We start from the raw sequence: 18,252 nt of genomic DNA, 5'->3' as shown, positions 1-18,252 counted from the left end.
TCAATATCCAATAATGTCATTTAATTTTCAAAAGGTTGAAAAACCTGTCCAGTGTCTAGCCCTAAAATGTCATGCTTTGGCATTGGAATAAATAATATTATAATAATTAGGTAATTAGGTTCTCCTCCCAACATAGAATTCACCAACTTATTGATGTAAACTAGCCATGCGTTATTACTCGTTTTATTTTTTTTCCCTAAGAATAATTCTTATTAGGACCAGGGAAGACCTGAAGATGCTAATCTTGAGTTGTTAGAATATAGAGTAATCTTAAGACTCTTCTTGGATTCCATTTGATGTAGAATTTCACACAGACTTTCTCCTTCCCACCATAATCTAAAACCCCCTTCTTATTTGAGAAGCACCGGGAGTCAACCTATCCTAAAGCATTTCATGGTCATTATAGTGGTTATGGATAGAGTGTATTTAATTTAAACTACTCACCAGAAAATATTATGTAATAGTGTTATTTCATATCTGTAATATGACATATATTACATATCTGGAATATACAATATTTAGAGAAAATAAGAATCGTTCAAAACAACTTACAAGAAAAATGGTAAAAATAACAATTTTAATATATTAAAAATATGTTATGTGTTTAAAACCAACAGGCTTCATGTTGCAGTGAAACAAAGGAGAGTGAAATGAACCTGGATAAATTATTCTTGTTAAAAGGGAAAGGTGAAGCTAGACTAGCCAGGATATGATGACAAGTTAGGTTTTCAACCTGCTTTACTTTGACTGTATATGGTAAATAGAAGCTGTGTGCAGAGTTATTTGTGACCTACCTGATTATTTACACACATACCATGGCAAAAATGTTCTTGCTGCCCAACTGTGACACATGATACTACTGCACGATGATATCTTTAAAAACATATAAACTTTATCTCTAAGGAAGTATTATCCCCCAGAAGTTCTGTAATCAGTGTATTTCTATATCGATATTATTACAGGACTGTATAAGGATAACCATATTTATCGACTTTGAATTATATATGATGACAATCTGATAGCCAAGATTCCAAAAATTTATTTTAAACTTCTGGTGGAAGTGAATGAGTCTGGAAAGGAAATAGCGAAGCAGTAATCAGAGAGGTAGGAGGAAAACTACAATAATCTGGTGTCACTAAAGCCGAGAGAGAATGTTTAAAACACAAACGACTGATCACCTTTGTCACTATTGGGAAGTCAGTTGAGGTGAGGACTAAGAGATAACCGGATAACCTTTGCATTTTGCAACATGGAGGTCATTAACCTCAAGCAAAAATGGTTATGATAACAGTGTTGAGGGTGGAAGCCAGATTAGAATGGAAGGTGAGAAATTGAATATAAATGTAGACAATGCTTTTGGAAAGTTTAGCAATGAAAGGGAAGAGAGAGAATAGTAACTAAACAATAGAGTTGAGTCTAAGGAGAAGTTTTTGTGTTGCTGTTTGCTTTTTTTAGTGGAAGAGTTGTTAATGGTGTATGCTGATGAGAAGGAGCGAGTAGAGCTGTAGAGGTGAAAACACAGGCAAGAAAAGGGATAAACAAAGGAGTAACTTCTAAGAAAACAAGAAAGGATGATATGCAAAACATAGGTGAGGGATTGGCTTTAGATGGGAGAAGAGGATTTGTCAGTTGCTGGAAGGTATGGTGGTAAGTTCCTGAGGGAGTTCATGTCTGAAGTAAAGAAGCATATGAGGTTAACTGCTGAGAGCGAAAGGGAAGGAGGAGATAGAGAAGTCTAAGGTGTATAAAAAGGGAAGAGATTTAAAATAGTCTCTGGAAAGTGGAAGAGCAAGAGAGAAAGGAAAACATGGTAAGCTTACCGTGTAATGCTAAGGGAGCTATTGAGATTGTGCGCCTCTCTCCTCTATCCACAGGATTGGGGAGATAAAATTAGCATTAGATTTTTTTTCTCTGTAATGGTGATATTTCATGAAATTAGAATCAAGATTACAGAATAAGTGGCTGGCTTCCTCTCCAGTGATGTCCCTGAAGCCTGGAGTATGGGGAGAAAGGAACTAGATACAGCACTGTCTTACTTCCCTATTTCACTACCACTACGGAAGTTACCACCTATCCAGACTGCTAAAAACCTGGTGAAATTGTCATTCAATTCAATCAAACCCCCTTCATTGGTAAACACACCATTGATCTCAAGTTATTGCTGTTCTTAGTAGATAACTAATGTATTATCAGTGTGTGTTTGAAATGGAAGATGTCATTATGACTTGCTTCCAAGTCTGTTGTTTGAGCAACTTCACTGTTTGTTCAATCAAAAAGCTTGTATTATATCAATGTTTAGTATGTGTCAGAAACTATACTAGGCATTGGAGATGCAAAAGTAAGTAAGAGTGTGATAAGTGTTATGACACAGAGAAATAAAAGGGGCTTTGGGCACGTGTGTGAGGCTCACATTACTCGAAGTTGAGGGGGTTAGAGGTGACTTTGCAGGGGAAGTTTTATTAAAGCTTGTTTCTGAAGGATTAGTAGGAGTTAACTAAACAGAGGACATGAGGGAGGAATGCTGTGAGAATTGAAACAGGAAAGGTAGTCACTGGGGACATCACTCCAAATCTTCTAAACTGTGAAGTTGTTCAGACTTTATTCTCCAGGAGCAATGGATAATCATCAGAGTACTTTTAAACAGGGAATGATGTGATCATATTTTGTGTTTAGAAGATGCTGTAGCTGCAGAGTAAAGAATGGAGTAGGCGAAATGAGGCTAGAAGTTGGGATACCACTTAGATTTTTTCAGAAATCCAGACAATGGTTTTGATCTCTGAAGCCCACCCAGCTAGTAGGGGTCACGTTGATCCTCTCTTATCCCACTTTAAAACATCTTATTCCATGTAGTTAGTTGAGTTACAGGATATAGAAGTCAAGAGCTTTCCCTTCAGCACTAACAGTGAAGGAACTTGACCTCAAATAGCTTTTGCTCTCTAAGTCTCTCATGAAGGTACTGTTAGTCACCCCTGCCCTCATCCTACCTCAAATACTGATTTGTTAGTATCTCATAAGGATAGAACCACAAAGATATGATGTCAGGAAAATCTATGTTATTGAGGTATAATTGAACTACAACAAACTGCAGATGTTTAAGGTGTACAATTTGATAAGTTTTGACATCTATATACCTGTGAGACCACAATCAAGACACTGAACAACATATCCATTACCCCCAAGTGCCTATTTGTAATCCCTGCTTCCTGTTGTCACTCCCACTGCCCTCCTTCTAGGCAACCATTGATCTGCTTTCTAGCACTATAAATTAATTTGCATATTTTATAATTTTACGCCAATAACGTGCTTTCTTGATTACTGCAGTTTTTAGTAATTCTTGAAATCAGGTAGTGTTAGCCCTCTAACTTGTTATTCTTTTTCACAGTTGTTTTGGCTATTCTAGATTGTTCGCGTTTCCATATGAAATTTAGGGTCCGTTTGTCAATTTCCCAAAAAGCCTGCTGGGGTTTTGACTGGTATTACATTGAGTCTATATGTCAATTTGGAGAGAATTGACACCTTTACAATATTAAGTGTTCCAGCCCACAAAGGTGGTGTATCTTTCCATTTATTTAGGACCTCTCTAATTTCTCTCAACATTTTTAGTAGTTTTTAGTGTATAGGTATTTCGTATTTTTGTTAGATTTATCACAAAGTATTTCATATCCTTGGATGCTATTGTAAATATTTTTAATTTTGATTTTCAGTTATTCATTGCTAGTGTATAAAAATGCAATTGATTGTATATATTGACCTTTTGTCTTGCAACATTGCTAAAATTACGTATTATACAGTTCTAGTAGTTTTTGGTAGGATTTCCTACATAGATGATCATGTCATCTGCAAATAAAGACAGTTTTGCTTCTTCCTTTTAAAATTGGTTTGTTTTTTTCCTGCCTAATTGCACTGGTTAGAACCTCCACTACAATGTTGAATAGAAGTGGTAAGAACAGAGACATCTTGTCTTGTTTCTGACTTTTAGAGGAAAAACATTCACGGTGTCACCAATTAAGTGTGACATTAGTTGTTTTTTCGTAGAAGCCCCGTATTAGGCCAAGGAAGTTTCCTTCTTTTCCTAATTTGCTGAGTTTTTATCGGAATGGATGTTGGATTTTGTCAGATGCTCTTTCATCTAATGAGATGATCATATGGTTTTTCTTTTTTAGTTTGTTAAAATGTGAATTGTGTTGACTGACTTTTTAAATATTTAACGAACTTTGTATTCCTGGGATAAACCACACTTAGTCATGGTATATTATCCTTTTTATATATTGTTGCATTCAGTTTGCTAAAATATCATTTAGAATTTGTGTTCAGAGGGATATTAGCCTGTGTGTTGTTTTTGTAAGATCTTTGTCTCACTTTAGAATCAGAGTAATGCTGACCTCATAGATTGAGTTGAGATGCTTCCCATTTTCTGAAGGAGTGTGTAGAATGGAATTATTCTTTTCTCTTAAATGTTTGGTAAAATTTATCAGTGCAGCCATCTGGGGCCTACGAGTTTCTTTGTGGCAAGGTACTCTGTAAAGTTTCATATTAGCACTTTGTGTTTTCACTTTTTTTCTGATCACCCTGGCTAGAGATTTATCAGTTGTATTGATCTTGAAGAATCAGCTTTTGATTTCTCTGTTTTCCTTATTTCATTGGTTCCTGCTCTGATTTTTATTCTTTCCTCCTGTTACTTTGGATTTAATTTGCTTTTTAAAAATAGACTTTATTTTTTAGAGCATTTTTAGGTTCACAGCAAAATTGAGCAGAAGGTACAGAAATTTCTATATACCTTTTTTTTCCCTAGTTTAAGGTGGAATGTACAAAGATCATTGAGACCTTTCTGCTTTTCCAGCACAGGCATTTAGTAGTATAAATTTCTCTACAGTACTGCTTTTGCTAAGGCCCTGAAGAAGAGGATTCCTTCTTTCTTGTCAGTCACACAAAGCCTTTCCAGTATTGTCATTTTTTGTCTGCTAAAATAAGAATTGTGAAGGCAATGTCTGCAGGGATAAAGGAGAAAGTTTAAATTTACAACAGCTCCATTTCCTATGCATTTTGCATGCTCATACGAAGTAGGGAAGGAAGATGTCACATATTTTGATTCAGGAAAATATCTTTTTGATAATCTTATAGATTACTTACTACAGGTAATTCTTTGCTTTGCTTCACTGAACAGACTTATCCAGTTAATCCTCTCTAGTTAATATTAAAAATGAAAGGAAAACTAGTTTTATCTGTGAATTGTTTAAGCAATCTCTCTCTTCCCCTCAAAGACTCACATTTATGCAGTTGTGAATAAAGACTAAGGTGGTACACCAAATCACCCTTACTATGTAAATTTGTCATTAAATTGTATCTTTATTTCAGCTGTTGTGCAAAAACCTGCCTTAAGCCTATTTTGGATAGCTGTTTAGAACCAGTATAAGCCAGCATAAGAAATCCACAGAAATAATAGTTAACCTTTATTAAATATTTTATCCTGTGTCGGGTACTATGTTACATATAGTAACATATACTAAGAAAACAGTCTAAAATTATACTAAATTTCCTGTAACTTAGAAATATATAGTTGAGATTTTTTTAAATAAGCAGAACAAACTGACTTTTTTAAACTGTAGGTTAGGAAGTTTCCTTTTCAAGTTCTAAAGTGAGGTATAACTATTTATATTCCCATTTTACAGATAAGGAAGCTAAGATTTAGAAAGTAAGTAGTCTAAGGTCCCATAACTAAGTGATAGAGTTGGAGCTCTAACCCAGTCTCCAGTGATCTTGAGCATGTTATACACCTTCCTTCTATATCCATATAGATTACATTTGAAAGAACAGCTCGGAATGGCCAAATGAAGGGCTCTGAACATCTTGATTCAGGATAGTTGACCAAGCCAAGATAAGTGAATAATATAATAGTTGAGAAAATAAATTGTTTCAGATGTTTTGCTGCTCTGTAAAATTTGAACTTTCCTTAAAGAAGGGGTGAATACTGAATTGGAAGCAACGTGGTGGTATAGAAACAGAATGGGTTTAGATCTCTATTCTTTTACTAAGCCACATTAAAAAGTTAGTTAACCTCTTTCAGCTTCAGACGTTTCATACATTAAATGGCGATTTTCTCCTTTTAGGACGGTTTAAAGATTAGAGATACTGTGTGTAGCACAGTCCCAAACCTGTAGTCGCTGGTCAGTAGAGAGGGTAGTTGTATTTGTTATTGTTAGAATCTCTGTTAATCCTCAATGAATGAGAACTATTTTTTGAGGTCTTAAGTTTATTTTCTGACCATACCTACCCCCTTATCCATCAACAAAGTAATCATGTTCTTCTGATAAGTATTTGTATAGTACTGAGTTCCTTTCCTTTATAGCAGTTATATTTTGAAATTATATGTTTAATCATGTTATTATTTGATTATCTGCCTCCCCACACTAGATGGTGAGCTGCATGCAATCAGAAGCCATGTCTGATTTTGCTCACCATTGTGCCTTCTGTGCATAGTGCCTGCCATACAGTAGTGCTTTGGCAAAAGTTTAATGAGTGAATGTATGAAATAAATTCTTCATAGCTGGTACTGATTACTATGTGGTGATGTCTACCTCCATCAAAGTAGTGATGCTTTCTTTAAAGAATGAAAATATATGTCATATGATCTCCGTAAAATCTCAGTATTTGAGCTCACCAGTCTTTTGTGGCCACTTCTTGATATTGTGCTGATTGAACTCCTTAGAAATAGAGCACAGTAATGTATTTCATTACATTTAGCATTATTGTGTATCGTTTTTCAGCTTGACTAATCATGATTTGAATTACTATCATACTGTGTGCTAACTATTGTCCAGAATCTAATTTCAAGTTCTTGGTTACTTATTTCACTTTGCCAGAAATGGTAATTGTTTCATGAAACTCTTAAGACTTTAAGAAAGTAAAAATATCAGGTGTCTCATTTCCCACCTTCAGTCTACCATCTATATAAATGTTCTTTTCCCTTGGCTTCTCTTATTAGGGAGAAGATGTCAACCGGACACTAGAAGGTGGAAGGAAGCCTCTTCATTATGCAGCAGATTGTGGGCAGCTTGAAATCCTGGAATTTCTGCTGCTGAAAGGAGCAGATATTAATGTATGTAAAAAACATTGTCATTCTAGAAAAAATTTCTATTGGATGCTTTGGGTAATTGTTTTCTAATAGATTTGTAAAATAAAAGCTCATTTTAAATAAGACAACAGTCTGAAATTATACTAAATTTCCTGTAACTTAGAAATAGATAGTTCAGATTTTTTTAAATAAGCAGAACAAACTGACTTTTTTAAACTGTAGGTTAGGAAGTTTCCGTTTCAAGTTCTACTAAACCAACTTGAGAGTTAGCACTATCTATAGGTAGCAGATGGCTATCACTCAATGGAGCATAGGACTCTGCAGTCAATATGACAAATCTAAACTGGATTTTTGGACAAAAGTCAGTAGGCAAGTGGTCAGACAGGAGTAGTCATCTCCTGACTCTTGGCTTTTATAGCTTCTGCATTTCAGAGTTTTGGAAAAATGTTTAAGTAACTATGATAGCAAGTGAGATGAACTTTTTACATTTCACAGGACACCATGTCACCTGGTCCAGTTCTGGCAGTCTTTTACCTCTTCATTGGCTATATTCTACCCTCTCTTCCCTTCCTGGACCTCTTTGGCATTTCTACAATAGTGTGGAGTTAAGGCTCAGAGAGGTTAAGTAACTAGTCACACAGTAAGTGGCAGAGCCAAGATTTGACTGGGGTCAAATCCTTGCTCCCTCTGGTTCCCAGGGAGAACATGCTTATAGGCTTGGGCCTCTGGCAGCTTTCCAGGCGACTAGAAACTTGGAGCTGTGAAGTCATTTTGTATAGCAAGGCAAATAGGTAAACACTCATTTTGAAATAGTCACAAGCGTTCCTTAATTAGATCTAGAAAGAAAGAAGAAATGAAAAATGGGTACACTAGTTTATATCTGTTTTTCACTTCATAGGCTCCAGATAAACATCATATTACCCCTCTTCTGTCTGCTGTCTATGAAGGCCATGTTTCCTGTGTGAAATTGCTTCTGTCAAAGGTGAGATGAATTTGATTTTTATTGCTGTTTCCATTGCTGGATGACTGTTTAAACTAAGTATTTGTTTGTTAATCTATTTAAAGTTTGTGTATCATCAAGGACAGAAAACTAGAGGCAATATCCACAACTGAGATTTAGAACCATGTTATTCAAAATAGCTGGTCCACAAACTGTTTGTTACCAGTTCTTGACGAGTAAGGAGCTTGGGCTAGAATATAAATCAAGTCTCCTTCATTGGGAATATCTTGCTATGAGAAAACAAATTAGCTGAACTAGCATTGTACTTAGTGATGTAGAAAATTTGTCCTGGACTAGTAACAGTTTGCAGACTGGTACCAGTTTCATGGACCACACTTTGAGTAGCCCTGGCTTGAAATTCGTAAGCTTCATTTTCTGTAGTACATACTGACCAAGGTTATTAGAGGCAGTTTGCTTTAAGTAAGGGCGCTCCAAGTCATCTGCTGTCTTGATGTGCTTGAGATCCTGGTAAATTTGGAGTTTTACAATGTTGGAAGACAAGAAATCTTCATAAAATAAGGCACCAATATTAATCCCAGGCTTATCATTTCATGGCCGTACTCTGGAAAGTGCTGTTCATAACATTTCATTTGGGATTTTAAAATAAGCCCTGTTAAAAGAAGCAAGAAAGAAATAGAAGTTAAATGAATAAATGTGTATAAAGCATTTTGCCACAGTCCTGACACATAATAAATTCTCAGTAAATAGTAGCTTTTATTATAACTAAGTCTGAAGAGGATTTTATGCTTCATAGAGTAAGCTTTAGTAAGATTGAGAAAATTGAGAAAGGAGGTCGCACATTGTCTCTTAACACTTATATTGACAACTTTTTAAAGGTACTGTTCTGAAACCAGTTTATTTAGGTCTTTTAAAACTAGAGTTTTTTTACCCATGGCTCCATGTTAAACACAATTACTGCATTTCTTTAAATGTGTGGTGATGGTGGTTTTGCACATTTTGGGGGATTTGAGGAAGTTTTTTTGGTTTATAGCAATAGTAGTTTTTAGATACTACACACCATACTGATAAGAATGATGTAGTTCTCCAAAAGCCAAAATAAATGGAAATACTGTTGCCGCTGTAGTAAATCCAGAATCTGGTAGGATGTGCTCACCAAGATTTCCAGGCGTCGTGTCTTTCTCCTTCCTGTCCATCCCTCCCACACACTCATGAAAAGATTTAAAAGTACCTTTGAGAACCGCCAGGTAATTTCATCCCTAGGGGAATATTTTTGCTTACCCTATTAAAAACTGGTTGTCACAGCTACAAATATTGATTTACAGTTCATGAAAGATTTATATAATTCCAGTACTTTATTAGTTAGTACTACTTGTACTGCAAGTAACTGAACCCAGCTCAGATGGGCTTCAACAGTTAAGAGACCTTGTCGACTCATATAGCTCTACAGTTGAGGCGCAGCTTGAGCCTGGGCTTAAGCCACGTGACCAGCATCTGCTTTCTTTTTGTCTCTCAGCTCTCTTCCTGAGCATCAACTTAATTCCCCTGGTCTCAGCCTATCTGCTTATTGTATAATAAAAGAAACAGTTAACCATACTGTGTTGTATGTTTGAAAGTTTCTAAGAGTAAATCTTAAAAATTCTCATCACATGAAAAACAAAGTTGTGAGGTGATAGAGGTTAACTAGCTAAACTTACTGTGATAATCGTTTCACAATATATACGTTTATCGAATCATTGTGGTGTACACCTTACACTAATAAATGTTGTATGCCAGTTATATCTCAATTAGAAAATAAATTCATAAGTCAGAATAAAAACAAAGAAATGAATTATTCCTTCCTTCCTCTTCTTTCCCCCCTCTTTCCCTGACCTTTTCTACCCAGCCAAGGGTTTTATTCTCTGAAAATAAAAACCTCCATGGGATCCTTTTTAGCTTGGAGCTCTAGTCATTTACTGAATAAAATGCCCCCAAACATGCTCTTTCGTTTTAGCATATCTCTAACTATGGAGATAGTTTTATGTATATATATATATATATAGTTATAGTTATATAGTTATAGTTATATATAGTTTCTTTATAGTATGTCTTTCCTCGTAGGACAAGCAAAACAAACAATAATTATTCCTGTGCTATAGAGGACCCAGACCATTGTTCTATATTCCTTATTCCCAAAACATGATGCTGCAGGTCATTGAGACCTTGTGGTTATATGGTTTCATTGTTAGAGAAAAAATCTTCTGTATTGATTTGCGTGTATATTATACCCTAATATGTTATCATAGAAAGGTCTCTGTAAATGTGTGTCTGTTGCTAAATTATTCATTGTAAGTTGAGTTGTTTGACTTTTAACTAGCTTATTTTTTCTTTTACTTGTGCCTATAATATCATTCTTTTATTTATGTCTGAGCCTTGATTTTTATGTCTGAGCCTTGATTTTTGTGGCTAAGTGACAGTCAGAGATGGCTGGTCAATTGTAACCATGTAGAGCTGTTATTTATTTTAGATGAAAGATTTTTTTTACCTTTATGAAATCAGCATAGTAAAATTTAGTGCTGCTTTTTCAAAATTACTTTGATTTTTCTTTTTAAGATTTTATTTTTCCTTTCTTTCCCCAAAGCCCCCCAAGTACATAGTTGTGTATTTTTAGTTGTGGGTCCTTCTAGTTGTGGCATAGCGGATGCTGCCTCAGCATGGCTTGATGAGCAATGAATGCCATGTCCATGCCCAGGATCTGAACCAGTGAAACCCTAGGCCGCTGAAACCCTGAGCCACCTAAGTGGAGCACACGAACTTAACCACTTGGCCATGGGGCCAGCCCCAGGTTTTATTATTACATAAGCTTCTTTAATAGCTAGTCCGTAGTTTGGTTAGCCAGATTTTTTTGGAAATTGATTGTGGTCTTTCAAAAATCCTTAATTGCTAAAATAAGCTATTCTAATGCATTTTTTTACATTATAATCAATATTTATATTATGAAATCTTATTTGTTCTGCCTTTTATCAAAAGTAGAATCTTTATAGACTATTATGAATTAATTTTAAAAGTACTTAAAGAAGTTTACTAGATGCATTGACACTTCTAATATAGTATCCAACTGGTACATCATTAGCATAGGAAAAAAGTGAAAATAAATGAGAATTTAAAAATCTCAATATGATCGCAGCTAATAGGGAAAAAAAGAAAAATTGCAAAACGAAAGGAGATTGCTAGAATATTTGAAATCACATTCTGTGTCATATGCTGTATCACTTACTGGACGAGTTTGTTTTGTTTTTAATTTAATGCAATGGGAGATGAAGTTTATGACACGAATAGGAATTTAAAACATTTAATTCTTGATGGTCCATATAGCAAAAGAGGAAACTAACATCTGGAAAATCTTAATATGTACCCAGCACTTTGTTTGTATAATCTCCTTTAGTTTCTATCAACCCAAATACACAGGTATAGTCATCTCCATTTTATGGATAAGGAAACCATTTGTCTCAGACAACTAACTATCTGAAGTCAAACAGAATATAATAGAATCAAGATTTGTTCAAAGATTGACTCAGATGCCCATGTTCTTTCTACTACTTGAGTCCTTTTCAGAATTACTGTCAGGGACAGTTATGAGAAATGGAACATAGATATTTCTGTAGGTGAAAGCTATTTGGTCTGACTTTTCATTGGTAAGCTAGTAATGAAAGAAATAGATCAATGCATGTTTCTTTCTAGAAAGAAACAATTCTCTAAGAGAAATAATAGTAGTTTGCCTGTAGGATTAATACCCTATCATATTAGACATTTCCTGTAATATTTAAATTAGATGTATATATAGTATTTAATATAAAAATTTCTATAACAATACTTATTAAAATCCTTGTAATTTATGTAATCCTTTATAATTTATATAATAATAAGGAATTTTAATGAGTATCCTTACCCTAATCCTGAAGACAACCATTTCTAAATAATCCAGTGTAGGGTATTCTGGGGAAAGGTGAAATATTTCAATGTTTACTTGTATTGTCACTCTTTTAGATTGCTTACTGTACTTAGAATGTGGACACATAAGCTATGGCATTTACTCTAGTGTGTGTTCACATTCCATCCCTTACGTAGTATATACTGTTATTAAAAATGACCACTCGGGCCCAGCCTAGTGGCGCAGCAGTTAAAAGTTCACGCATTCGTCTTCTGCATCCCAGGGTTCGCCAGTTCCAATCCCGGGTGCGGACCTACGCACTGCTTGTCAAGCCATGCTGTGGCTGGCGTCCCACATATAGAGGAAGATGGGCACAAATGTTAGCTCAGGGCCAGTCTTCCTCAGCAAAAAGAGGAGGATTGGCCGCAGATGTCAGCCCAGGGCTAATCTTCCTCAAAAAAAAAAAAGAAAAGAAAAGAAAATGACCACAACAGCCTATAAGAAAAGAATTATTTTAAGTAAATAGAAAAAGTTGTACCCCAGCATGAGAGAATCAAAATCTTGTGAAGTGAAAGTTAAAGAAAGTTTTAAAACATTGTAATTACTGTTTTATTCTTAGATTACGAAAATAAAGTGACAACATACTTAAATTGTTATTACAAACTGTCATTTGTTTTTAGTGATGTTTAGCATTCTCAGCTATATATCTGAGAGGAAAAAGTCTAAAGGAAACTTTGCTTTTTTTGTTTTCTATTCTTTCTCTGCTTCACACTTTGTCAAAGAATTTATCTCCTTAGGCAGTCTACTGAAACCTTACAACAAAAATGTGTAACCACTGCTTATTGCACAGCGCTGATTGTAGTGACTCAGCTGTTTGAGACCACTCTGTAAGTTAACTGCTCCTAGTTTGAGTAGGGTAAATGTGTGAGATGCAGAACAAAGCTTTCCTCAACTGCCTGCCTTTTATAAAAACGTAAGTCAAAATGTTTAGTGTCTTATGAACAATTACTAGAGAGTAAAAAATACTAAAAATCAGTCTGCTAAGAAAATACGGAAAACCATGTTAGCTGATAACATTCATGTTTTTGCTAAATTATCTGTGCTATATTAGGAAAAAGAATCAAGCAGCCCGTTAATGGTAAAACTTGAGCACCCCTCTCAAATACCAGCATCGTCAAACCCTCCAAGTGTCTATGGTGCAGTTTGCTGCTTGAACTGAGAATCGAATATGTAGAGATATGGGTGAGGCAGTCACCCCTTCTCAGCATATTCAAGTAGGTGTGCTTGCAGGTAGAACCAACATTTTTCACTCGAATTACTACCTCACCCCCAGTAAAATCTAAATAGCTTTAAATGTGCTCAAGCACACATTTTATGATTACTTGGAATGCCCAACTTCTGTTCCATTTAATATGGGCAAGTTTGGTTTCCAAAATTTTTTAGGACAGATGACCCTCAGAACTCAGCACTGCCTTTCTGAACTGATTTTAAAAAGAAACTGCATCTTAAATGGGCTGCCAGAATTGACATAGCTACAAAATTTACCATCTAAATAACTGAAAAAAGCAATTGTTATATTCTTTTGATATGTTTCGTAAGTCTCGGACACAAATATGTCCATTGTAAGCTCATTCATTTTTATGCCCTTAGATCGTTTTTGTTAGTGACATGTGCCGGGTGCTCTGGCACCACACACCTCCAAGTTTAGTTCTCAGTTCTGCTTCTTAATAGCTTTGTGGCTTTGACCAAGTCCTTAACATCTAAGCCTAAGTTTTCTCTTATGCAACACAAGGCCAGTACTTATCGCATAGAGTTGATGAGAGGATAAAATAGCTCACATTTAATTTCCTGTGTATAAGTACTACTTTAAGTGCTTTGCATATATTAACTCATTTAATCATCATGGTAATACTATGAAGTAGATATGATTTTTATCCCCCATTTTACCATTGGGGAAACTGAGGCACAGAATGGTTAGAAAACTTGGCTAGGATCACACAGCCGGTAAGAAGGGAAGTTAGAATTCAAACTCAGTCACTTTGGTTCCAGAGCCTCTGTCTGTAACCACTACATTATACTGCCTGTCAGTATAGTCAAGTTGTTAAATGAGATAATATGCGCAAGTCATTTGCTGCAATACTGAGCTCATCATAAATTCTCAGTAAATACTAAGACCAGTTAGGATTGATGCAGGTAACTTAGGTATATTTCTCAGAAAAGGGGAGACTTGTTCCAAGAGTGAAGGCTCCCTGAAAGATAAGTTTTATGAAAATGTTTCAAATGTAGACAAGTTTTTTCATCTAACACTTATGACTTGCCACCTCATAAATAATGTAATAGCTTCATATCTGAGTGTCTTTGGAGAGAAGTGATTTGAAGCCTCATTTATACTTTATGCCATGCCATCCCCGTATTTCCATGATGATTTTTCTGTGAAATCTTGAAGTGATGCTAGATATGACTCCAGGAGAGACGTTAAAATTATATTTTCACAAGGGGTAGCAGGAGAACAAATCAACTAAAAGTGAGCTATAGTCACTATTTGCAAATAAGAAATAAAATGAAAAGAAATTTAGAATACGTCTCATTGCCCGTGTGTGTCTTCATTTGTTAGTCTTTTGTTTGGTGAATAAGTTGGGGTGGCTGCCTGCCTTTCAAGAGTTAATTGAGGTTATAAGAATCAATTTTTTGTTTTAAAGTGAAAGAGATTAAAACAAGAACGCTTAGCCCACCAGGTAAGTACAAGTTGTCAGCAAATGCCAGCCTTCATGTGTGTCATTCACCGGTGGCTGGTTAGCACGTTGTTCAGAGGCGGAGGGGTGCAGATGGAGGAGCAGGGCATTGCAGTTAGAAAGCGAGATTCCAGGCCTAGTCCGAAACTTAATAGCCAGTAAATCACTTAACATCTGAACTCAGTGGGATTAATAGTATTAACATTTTAGGATTATTCTGAGGATCAAAGAAGATAATGGTCTGTCCCTCTGTTTTTAGTACTTACCACACTGAATTATATTTGCCTATGTGATCCTTTCCTTTGTCCCCTCTAGATGGTGAAAATATGCAGAAAACCAGTCTCTCATTCACCTTAATGCCCTAGAATAGGAGATGACAAACATTTTCTGTAAAGGACCAGATAATAAATACTTCAGGCCTTGCAGGCTGCATGGTCTCTGTTACAACTACTCAGCTGTGCCGTTGTAGCACAAAAGCAGCCAGAGACAACATGTAAACAAATGACCGTGGCTGTGTTCCAGTAAAACTGTTCACCAGAAGTATGTCTGGCACTTAATAGAAACTTGGTAAATATTTGTTGAATTGACTTGTGAATTGGATGTCTGTGAAAATCTTCATTAGCTTGAAAGGGCTCAACAGATGATACATAGTATGTACAATTGTACGGAGTTCTTCATTTTCCTCTAAGAGGCACAAAACAGTTGAGAATATCTAAAGGTAATAAGTTCTAGAATCTGAGTCTCATCCTAACATGTTTAGCGGGGAAACCATAGGTAATTTTTAACTAACGATAGCAAAGAACACAAGATTTGGAGTCAGAAGGCTCTAGGTTTTCTAACTTACTGACTGACTTTGGGCAAGTTTCTTAACCTCTCTGAGCTTAAGAATCTCTATAAAAATAGAGATAGCACTGCCTACTTCACATGGCTGCTGTGAAGATAGAAGGAGATGATATATCTGCAATATTATGTTAACAGCTCAAAACTGTTACAAAAATATAAGGAATATAACATTACCTGTGTTGAGCATTGTATTAGACGCTATGGGGTATTCAGAAATTCTCTTTACTGTGTCTCCTGTATCAATGTGTAAATTGAGTATGGCCTTAAATATGCTGTGAAATCCTGCACCAGTGAATAAAATTACACAATATGTGTAACTGTAGATATTTGAATGATTTTTTTTAATGTCACTGTTTTTACTAGACTCTAAAATTGAATTGTATCAGTAAGTTCTTTGGTAATGGTAATATTAAGCATATATTCAAACTGTTGAAAATTTCAGGTTCTGAACATTTTATCCTACTACCATGGCCCCAAATCATGAGATAATGGAGTTCTTTACAGTTTCTCAAAACTATGCTAAAATGCATATAAATTAATTCAAAATAAATATTGTGCCATTTTCTTTCTAGTACAGTGATAAACATCGTAATATGTATGTGGTACACACATACACAAGATGGGAGACAAGGTAGTTTTTCCTTTTGATTTGGATGCATGTGATCACTAAGGGTAAGATTTATGTTACTAAATAGTCATCTGCACTGTGACCCAGATGTGAATTCTTTTCACCTATTTAACAAAATATTCATTGAGCACCTACCGTATACTAAGCATTATCCTAGGTGTTAAAGGTACAGAGATGAATATAATAAGGCCTCTTACCTCATGGAGCTCAGCCTAATTTCGGGGAGACAGGCCTGTTAACAGACAATTATAGACTACAGGAAGTGCTGTAGGAGAGATGGAATTCAGCTGTAACAGAAACTCCAACTACAGGGATTTAAACAAGAAACTGGCTCATAACAAGATGTCTGAGGGTACGCAGTCTAAGGCTGAGCAATTGGCTACAGTGTGTCGTCACTATTCCCACTCCCTTCTCCCCATCTTCCCCAGTCCTGCCGTTACAAGATGACTGCCGAACCTCCAGCATCATGTCTGTGTTTTGGGCAGGAAGAAGGGGAAAGAGCTAAGGATGTTCTCCTCCTGGAGCTTTGTTGGAAAAGGAAAGTCTTCCACGGGAGAGGCCAGATTTGTGTCAGACGGCCGCCTGTACTTTTAAGGGAGTCTAGGGACTCAATTTCTTTTCAACTTCTGTTGTAGAGGCAAAGAAGGGGGTTGCACTGGATATTGGGTGAGCCAAGCTCTGCCTTGAGGTATGATCAGCAACATGGCAGGAGCATACAGGAGAAGGGGGAGCCAACTACCTGGGAATTCCAGGAGGGCTTCACAGAAAATGTAACAACTAAGAGTTAATTCGGTGGTTAAAGGGAGAGGACAAAGGATTTCGTTGTTCCTTTACATTTTAAGTGTCCTTATGAGACATTTAATATCAGATAAAAAGGAAGTGCACTATATTCATTGAGGCATTCATTTTATATTTGATTCTAACTTGCTTTCTTTTCAAAAGTGAGTTGACTGTTCCAAACCATGAGTGCTAAATTTTTATTTCTGAGGTAATGGTGATATTTATTCTAAGGTTGTAAAACAGTGTCTAGCACCATATATGAAAAAATGCATCAAGACATATTGTGTGTGTGTCTGTGTACATATAAGTATTTACAAGTGCTCTTTTTTTTTATTGAATTTATAAATGTTGCGTTGAAACAAAGCTGCTTGGTATACTGACAGTTGATCAGTATAAGTATAATCAGCATCTTCACCACAAAAGCCTTTTGTCAAGATAATGTGAAATAATCTTGGTACACTTTTAAGAGTTTCATCTTTACAATGTTACCAATCCAGTATTCTTGACCTATTTGTACATATTAAGAACTGGTGATAGAAACCAGAATTGGACTATCTGAAGTAAGAAGTAGATAAAGGTAACAGCAGACAAAGATATATTCTTGTTGTTTCATGCTTTTATATCTTATCTTTTTAGCTACATTTTAAACAGTTCTCTTCAAGGGCAGAGATAGCATAAGGTGATTTTTCTTTTTAGCATTCCCCATATTCTACAACTTACTATCACTTGATTACCTAAAACTATGACTTTTGAACATCAAGAAATTACTTTTAATGCCTTAAACCTTTGACTCCCTAGAATAACAAACAGCCTATATCTACTTGGGCCTCTTGCCCCTAGCAACCTTTTCCTCCTCCAGGAAACTTTATCACCTGAATCGTGCTCTAAATATAGGCAGATGAGCCTAGTCCTGATCCTAGTCAGATGCCAAACTGAAGGGTTTTTAGTGTTGAAATTACCTGAAAATAATTAAATATCTTATATATTGTGCTAATGAGCAACCTATTCACAATGGCAATGTTTTGTTGATCTACTCACAGTAATTTGTCTTTTATGAATAATTTGTTTCATCTAGTCCCTTATCATGTATGTGTAGTCCCTATCTTTATCAATTAATTTAATAAACATTTATTGATTGCCTGTTATTGACCCTGTGCTAGGCCTTGGGAATGCAAAGACTAATAAGCTTGGTTCGTGCTGTCTTCATATTTAGTCTAAAAAAGGGAGACAGATATGTAAAAGAAGTGCATTCAGGTGTTTTGATTGCTGTGGTAAGAGTTTATATGTAACACAGTATGGATCTGAAGGAAGTTGAGGTCAAGTGTGATC

At 35.7% G+C, this 18,252-nt stretch overlaps 1 protein-coding gene across 1 annotated transcript in view; it reads left to right on the top strand.

Moving 5' to 3' along the window:
• Window positions 1-18,252, top strand: part of MTPN (myotrophin) — a 57,561-nt gene that overhangs the window by 28,673 nt on the left and 10,636 nt on the right. Inside the window, exons 2-3 of the mRNA XM_008526273.2 lie at window positions 6,983-7,096; window positions 7,971-8,054. Coding sequence (XP_008524495.1) covers window positions 6,983-7,096; window positions 7,971-8,054 — 198 coding nt within the window. The remainder of the gene's footprint in view (window positions 1-6,982; window positions 7,097-7,970; window positions 8,055-18,252) is intronic.

This window comes from Equus przewalskii, chromosome 4 (assembly GCF_037783145.1).
Source record: "Equus przewalskii isolate Varuska chromosome 4, EquPr2, whole genome shotgun sequence".
NCBI lineage: Eukaryota > Metazoa > Chordata > Mammalia > Perissodactyla > Equidae > Equus > Equus przewalskii.
This window is presented reverse-complemented; position numbering and strand designations above follow the sequence as displayed.